Here is a 7,844-nt window from a genome sequence, read left to right as displayed (position 1 = left end):
AGCAAGGTATTGGAACAACAAGTGGTGTGAGAGCTTAAGTGTGTGCTTGTGTGCGACTGTGTGTGTTTTAAAAGTACTCCTAATGTTACTTAGTGTGTTTACCCTTTGAACAGCAGATTACTGGGGATGATTTTGAAAAACAAAAAAAAATAAAGGAAAATAAAAATAAGCACAGATGTGAGACTGGGAATTGAAATCATCATCTAACCACAAACCATTTTTGGCTCATCTCAGATTTCACCACTTCCCAGTACACCGTAAAAATGTTACAGATTATCAAAAGCAGCTCGCTGTGAAGGACTGTTTAGTATCACGTCTTAGGAGAGCCAAAGCCTTCAAGGGAAGCTAACTCGCTACATGAAATCATTTTTGATCAAGCAAACGTGAATCACAGTGTTAATATTTCACAACAACTCAGTGCATGCAACCCCATGTAAGGTATCACATGTATGCAAGGGAGTTAGTCTTACAAATGAAAACTAAGTTACTGAACTGCAAAACTGTTTGATTTTTTTTATTTCTCTTCAAGGTGTTCACTGGGATCCTAATTCAGTTGAGCCATTTAAAAGTTCAGTCCCACATATAGTTGAGCTTCACAGTCAGTATGACTTTTATTTTGCAAGTAACATATTCCCAGTGTCAAGCAGGAAGGTAATAATGCATAATAAGATGTCACCAAATATGAAAATAATGGATGAGGTCTAGACAACGAAGACCACTTATCTTGTATGCATTAATCTTTGAATGATTAAATTAATATGCTGTTCCTGCTTTGTACTAGTGAATTCAATTTAGACCGGCATGTTTTCAGTCAGACACTTTGTTGAAAGCCCATTCAGAGAACACATAACGCCATAACGCAATACATGCAGTTAGTGAAAGAGAGGCTGGATATATCACTTAGACCCCCGGAGAGCAGTCATTTTGGTTTTCTACCTTAGACCCCCGCGGAGTCATCATTTTGCGTTTCTACCTTTAAAAGCCGGAGAGCAGTCAGTCAAATGCTGGAGTCATTCATATGTATATTAGGTCGTTACCTAGGAATTCTGGAGGGAGGGGAGTGGGGGTGAGTGATTGAGGGGGTGGGGGAGCTGCTAAAAGCTGTGAACTTCCTTTTGTGTTTCATCTTGATGCATTCTCAATCATCCAGGGAAATAAATCTCCAAAAGTCACCAACTTGGAGTGTTTCAGTTTGCCATCTTGGGGAGAAATCAACACACATGGGTGTATGTCCTTTGTTGCTGACATTTATTGATAAAAACAGTACAAAAAACCAACCATTTGTATACATATTTACAAATAATTCAACATTGTCAGCAATCACTCACAATCCTGGCACTGCCACGGTATCTGTCGTCTGCATTTACCACATGTGTACCTGTAGCAGTGAACACATCGCACAGTGGCCTGATTTTTTTTGCATCTGTGTTTGACCTGACACGTGGCCCTTTTTCCAGGGCTCGGTGTGGAGGGTTCTGCCCGAAGCAACTGATCTTTTCTTGCCTTCTTCGCAGCTACATGAGAGTGAGCCAACTCTGTTGCAAGCGCCACCAGGAAGTCCACCCGTCTTTCCTTCGTCCCGGTGCATGCTTGATACAGCACATGTGCATTCAGTGCTGCCATGTCAATCATGTTATAAAACACGGCGACTGGCCAGCGCCGTGTTCCTTTGCGGACAGTGTACTCCCGAACCATCTGGTCCATCACATCCACGCCACACTTTGTTTTGTTGTAAAGGGTGACAGTGTTTGGCTTTCTTTTGGTGGTGTTATCAGTCTGAACCACGCTGTGCATGCTGCTAAGAATATTGTCTTCTTCCGTTTGGCCGCATACGCCGTCAGCGTGGCAGCAGAGGTTGAAAACACCTAAGAAATAAGATAAATTGTTATTTTCATAGCCCTTTTACACACAATGAAACACATAAACATAGAACCACAAAAGACCTGCAACATACCTGAGTGGTGAATTCATTGCGATCTGTCTGTCTAGTGGATTGAGGAATTTCCCTGCGAATCTTGTTGACTGTGCCGAGGATGGTGGTTTTCCGTCCAAGAAGTTTTTGCGCAAGTGAAAGCGATGTGAAAAAATTGTCCGTGGTAACATTTCTGCCCTTGTCTAGGAATGGTTCCATCAGCCTCATTACTACATTTTCAGAAAGTCTCTCCCCAGTGGGACGACTGGGGTCCTTGCCAAGATATGGGAAGACATTGCAAATGTACTTGGATTTTACACAGTAAATTTCCCAGTGTTAAATCAGCAGTGTTAAAGTGTATTTACTCTAATAGAGTCATTATAACAACAGCTGGAGCAAAACGCCCCCCAGTGTGGGTGATGATTCCTGGAGTTAAAAGAGACAGTGTCAACGTTACTCTAGAAAGCTCCTCCCACCACAGACTGGTTTTCAAACCAAGAGGATTTTTCACTACGCCATTTTCTTCACATCAGTTGCAGGGTAAGTTGTTCATATTTACTTATTAAACCAACAATTCGACATTTTAAGCACAGGTAGCACGTTAAAATAAGGTTACATTCCTTTTGTCCATGTTTATTATATATTTCATTTTGTACCAGAAGCAAATGTGACACTATCTGTATGCTAATGTAAGGTTGTTAATTAGCTAAAAAAGTTGACTGATATCAGTGTTGGACTGTAAGGCTTGTTATCAAAATTTATTTCAGTGTGTAGTGGTGATTGTGTTGTGTTCTAGCATGTTCGAAATTCCATTAAATGAAACCCTCCATGTGTTGGGATCTATATATTAACATTAGCTAGCTAACTAGCATTTTGGCTAACCTCAGTGCGCGGGCAATTCGCTAGTTAGCGTTAAATTTTAAATTACCTAACTCAAGCATTAACTAATTAAAATTGTACACTAAATGTTACATCTTTCTTTTTTTCTTTTTTTTTGATACCTAGGTACCAGATATAGAGGTCGTTTTTAGTAAGGTTATTGTCTTATTTTAACTCGGCTGTCTTCAGCGATTTTACAGTTACAGGATTACAACCAGCAGGTGTTATAAGCTTGATAAAATATCCAAAATGTCCAGGATTCAGTTTTTAATGCATTTTTTTAGTAGTTTGAATTTAAGATGACAGCGTTTGTATTTATTGTGAGTTGATGGTATTGACAAAAGTTACCCTGCTGCTTTTTCCATTTTGGTTACCAGACTGTTCAGTATGTTAAACTAAAGATGAACAAAATACTGGCTCCCTAGTGCTAAGTTAGGTCAGACAAATGGTAAAAAGTAGTAGTTATTATTTTAGTTTTGTATTGAGGATTATATCTTGACACCTTGTTACACTGACATAAAAGTAACATACAGTGTAAGAAATCACATTGCAAGGCTGTTTATGGGACTGTTTTAATATTCACATTTTCTGTTTACTGTAGTTCAATGAAGAGCACTGACTATAAGAAATTACTGTCTACAGGAAGCATGCTGCTTAAAGCAAAACTTGGAGGTGTGCAGAAATTTGTTAGAGTATCTGAGCCAAGCCTTAAGGAGTTTTTGATTGCCGGTAAGAAACCAACATTGTATTAAAAAGGTGTACAAGAGGCTTTAAGTTCTTTTTGTTATTTAGTCTCTTCAAACTGCATTTTATGATTAATTGAAAATGATCTGTGTTTTGGAAGCATCTTAGTTATGAATGTATATTTAGTGGGGGGGAAAACTGCATAATGTGAGTGTCACTCCTTTTAATCTACCACTTATCAAGCATGTTAGAGGCGCTTAATAATTTAGGCTTTGTTTATCTGACTCATTTTTGAAAGAGTATCTTGAAATGATCTTCATTTTAAGCTACAAAACATTAAATGTCATGTCTTTTTGTTTACACAAACTTGTGTGCTTGTTTCCAGCATTTGCAAAGTTTGGTGCGCCAGCCGTAACAGAAGGAGTGAAAGTTTTTGATAGTTCAGGGACTGAGTTGGATGAGGATGTTTTTGAGGATATAGTAACAGATCCCTCAACCGGGGTACTAACCATCAAATATGAAACAGGTTTGTTTGAGTGATTTGTGTTTCATTGGATGTCTTTTTTTTTTTTTTTGGTGTCATTATTACATTGTTTAATCAAAGAGTGTATAAAATGAGTCTATGGAGGGACCATGTAAACTGATTTGTTTTGCTCCTATTTTTAAGGTCTGGAAACATCTGTTGCAGAAGTGTCTCCTGAGCAGTTCCAGTTATCATCGCCACATTCATCAGATTCACAGGATACGGTCATCCTTTCAGACAGCCCTTTGAGGAAACGTCAGAAGCTGGATGCAGAAGCTAAGCAAGTAAGAGTTAACAGATTTCCACATTCTTCTAATAGTGTCTTTTTTGTTTGTAGTTTAAGTGTTCTGAACTGTAGTGGTTATATCAACATGTAGAATGTTTTTATTGTGTTTTCCAGTTGGTGGAATCCATTCTCACAAGCAAACCTGGTGGAGAACGTATAATAAATGAGTACAATTGGACCAAGTCCCTGGTGGATGAAACCAGAAGAAAAATGGTCAACATACTGGTAGCTGACATGACAGAAAAAAATGGGTAATTTATTTCTGGCCCTGTGATTTTTACTATCATTTTCAAATTATTTTAAATCTCTATTAATTCCAGCGAAGCTGACTAGTTCTTTTCCTTTTGATCTTGCAGTACATCACCACCACGGCAGGTAAAAGAAATGTATGCCAGAGGAATTGTAACCTTTTTCCCTTACCTCAGTGACCCGTACTCAAAAAATGGCTATGTAAGTAGCTAACAGCAATAACTGATACAACTAAAATCAAAATTTTAAATCCTGCCAAAATGTATGTCCTTATCAACTGTTCATGGTCACATAACTTACTGATAAATTAATAAACAAAATGTCTGTATATGTCACTCTCCAAGGAACATTATTATGATGGCGAGAGTGGCACTGGGTACTTGGCCTGGAGGATTAAAACCATACAGAGATGCACTGCTAAAGAGAGGCGATTAACATCTGGAGGTAACACTTATAATTCAGTGGAAACGTATAATACAGTTCCAAATTGTGGTTCTGTATTAATAATGGTTATCAAATGTTATTATTAGTTTTGATAAAGTTGTATTTCATATTGTCTAGCACCAGGAGATGGATCATCGGGTGAAGACCAGTGTGGTGGACCAACTGTCAGACGAGAGTTGCAGTTTGTTACAGAGAACGTGCTGAGTGAGGATGAGTGCAAGGAAGCAATCTCTCTGATGAAACATTCAGCTGATGAAGACACAGTCAAGAAGAAGATGAAGTTGACATTTGTTTATCGACACAACATGGTCCTTGACCCCCTGCTGTCAAGCAACATACTGTCTGTGTTTCCACGTTTCAAAGATATCAAAGGCTTGGTGAATATTTTTCATTACGTTGACAATGTAAACACATTTTATTTTTTGCAGATAGCAGATATAATTCTCTGTTCTCTATCCCTGTTACAGATCGAACAGGATTTTGTACTGATGTTTGGTGAGGATGTATCAGGCAGGTTGCTGGAGAGGTGGCCAACAACATTCAAAAGAAAGATTATCCAACAAGGCAGAAAGCTTCCTTCTACCAGTGACCTGGAAGAACTCTTGCTGGCAGCTGACTCTCCTGAGGATGCCACTGAAGTTAATGCTGACATTGGTGAGCTGTTATTTCTTTAATTAGAACATTCACAGGATATATAATGTTTGTCACAGAACAGCTGTCCTTTTGTATTTTGGGTCTACTCAAACATTTTGTCAATGCAGATGCATTGAAATTTGTTATTGATGAGGATGATTCAACTTTATTATAAAACCTTTTTTTTTTTTTCAGGCTGGGACAGTGACCTCTCAGCGATTCTATTGCTATTACATTTGATTCCACCATCTGGTCAGGGTCGGAAGAGACCAGGAAAGGTGTCAGCTTCTCAAGCAGAAAGGCATCTTGTGGTCTTCAAGAAGGTTTGTTTCTTTTCTATTTTTATGGTATGAATTACCAGTTTAAGAAACACTTGATTCTTATTGCCTGTCTGTATTTGTCTTTTCAGACTGGAACAAATATCCAAGAGCACCTTGATGCCATCACTACCAGCACTCAACCCTACCTCCTGGCTGTTGGGGTGAAAAAGCATGACATCCACCAGTTCTTCATTATTCTTGACAAGAATGCCATACCATGCAAGTCTACCTCTTCACTTGGTGCTTTTGATGAACTGTTTAAAGCACATTTTGTGTTTGGCACATCTTACAACACCATGCTTCACAACATGTACACATTCATCCAAACCACTGTGTACAATATAGATGTTGGCAAAATCAAAGAAAGTCCCAGAGTTGCTGAAATAAGGACAAGGTTGCTTCGTTAGGGCTTGAAGGTTAATTCTCCATCATGAAGTGTTTTGTCTGTCAGGCTGAGTTTACTGGTTCAAACATGCTTGTTAGGCATTTACGGTTAGTCCATGGTTACTTACCCGGAAGAAATCTTCGCCTTAAATGTGCCCAGCGTGACTGTGGCTGTGTGTTTGGCACTTTTTCAGGTTTTAGAAAACATTTAAATACCAAACACCTTAACTATTTCGACCAACAGGCTGACACTGATGTTAATTTACAGCCTGATGTGGCAATTAAAGAAGTTATCACTACAGGGCAGGTGGTGTCAACTAATGTAGAAGAAACACCCACAACATCTGAAATGTTGAAAAGTTCAAATAAGAGCACTTTGGATATGTGTGCCTCTACTGTTGCACAGCTCAGGGCAGCTGGATTAAGCCAATCTACTGTGAATAGTTTTGTCTCCTCAATGGAGGAAGTGTTTTTTGAGATTCATACTCAGGCTAAAGATGCAGCTTTACAGAGCTTACCTTCACAGGACACTTCAAGTAAAAAGAAATTAGAGCAGTCATTCAAAAACTTTGAAAACCCATTCACACTGTTAAATTCAGAAGCTAAACGAAATAGGCACTTTAAACAAAAATGGGCAACTGTTGAACCTGTTGAAATGGTGCTTGGCACAAGATTTGACAGTAGAAGAAACAAGATCACAGGGACTTTTGATCAAGTCATTGTAACCGATAGGTTTGCATATGTTCCTATTTTGGAAACACTGAAAACTATCTTTCAAAACCACCATGTTGTCGACATGTTCAAGTCGAGGAATATGTCCAGAGAAGGTGTGTATGCAGACTTAATCGATGCTGCCTATGTTAAAAGATGTCCCCTATTTTCTGCAGAAAAAGATGCCTTACAAATTCAACTGTTTTATGATGACTTTGAAACTGCAAATCCCCTGGGCTCTAAAAAGGGTGTACATAAATTAGGTGCAATATACTTTACACTAAGGAATTTTCCTCCAATCTTTAATTCGTTGTTGGTCAATATTCATTTGTGTGCTCTTTTTCATGCACAAGACTCAAAGCGTTATGGCTTTAATTCAATCCTTGAGCCACTTGTCAATGATCTGAAAGTTCTTGAGACAGAGGGACTGAAACTTCCCATGTTTAAACACTTGGTTCATGGCACTGTAATCCAGGTCACTGGGGACAATCTTGGCTTGCATAGTCTGTTTGGGTTCGTGGAGTCATTTGCAGCTCGATATTGTTGTCGTTTTTGTCTGCTTGAGAAGGATTGTTTTCAAAGTGTGTTCTGTGAAGATGATTCTGGTGTTGCACTAAGAACTCTTGATATGCATAAGCAGCACTGTGAAAGTGTACAAAGAGATCCTACGCTACCTCATGTATGTGGTGTGAAACGCACTTGTCTCTTGAATTCACTTAAATATTTCAACACAGCCAACAATTTTTCTGTAGATATCATGCATGACATTTTGGAGGGAGTTGCTCAGTTAGAGGTGAAACTTGTGCTGCAGTACATTCA

The 7,844-nt window shown here is 38.7% G+C and overlaps 1 protein-coding gene across 1 annotated transcript; it reads left to right on the top strand.

The window, feature by feature from the left end:
* The first annotated feature begins 2,258 nt into the window (after positions 1 to 2,258).
* Positions 2,259 to 6,337, top strand: LOC146644107 (uncharacterized). Its single transcript, XM_085396432.1, has 11 exons — positions 2,259 to 2,452; positions 3,434 to 3,520; positions 3,861 to 4,001; positions 4,143 to 4,282; positions 4,399 to 4,535; positions 4,641 to 4,734; positions 4,878 to 4,977; positions 5,095 to 5,354; positions 5,445 to 5,631; positions 5,806 to 5,933; positions 6,020 to 6,337. Exons 1-11 carry the CDS (start codon positions 2,332 to 2,334, stop codon positions 6,335 to 6,337), a joined length of 1,713 nt encoding a protein of 570 aa, XP_085252558.1. The 5' UTR covers positions 2,259 to 2,331.
* The last annotated feature ends 1,507 nt before the right edge of the window (positions 6,338 to 7,844 follow it).

The sequence above is a fragment of the Rhamphochromis longiceps genome, linkage group LG22, assembly GCF_057381845.1.
Source record: "Rhamphochromis longiceps isolate RC_006_pf linkage group LG22, R_longiceps_female_GT1.1, whole genome shotgun sequence".
Lineage (NCBI taxonomy): Eukaryota > Metazoa > Chordata > Actinopteri > Cichliformes > Cichlidae > Rhamphochromis > Rhamphochromis longiceps.
The sequence above is the reverse complement of the archived record's forward strand: the minus strand, read 5'-3'. Positions and strand labels throughout refer to the sequence as shown.

What these genes read in the sequence shown, in the direction of transcription:
- LOC146644107 (XM_085396432.1), top strand. Translation starts at nt 2,332, where the DNA reads ATGATTCCTGGAGTTAAAAGAGACAGTGTCAACGTTACTCTAGAAAGC. An exon ending in AACCATCAAATATGAAACAG is followed by an intron (nt 4,002 to 4,142) that starts GTTTGTTTGAGT and finishes CCTATTTTTAAG; the next exon opens with GTCTGGAAACATCTGTTGCA. An exon ending in TCAAAGATATCAAAGGCTTG is followed by an intron (nt 5,355 to 5,444) that starts GTGAATATTTTT and finishes TCCCTGTTACAG; the next exon opens with ATCGAACAGGATTTTGTACT.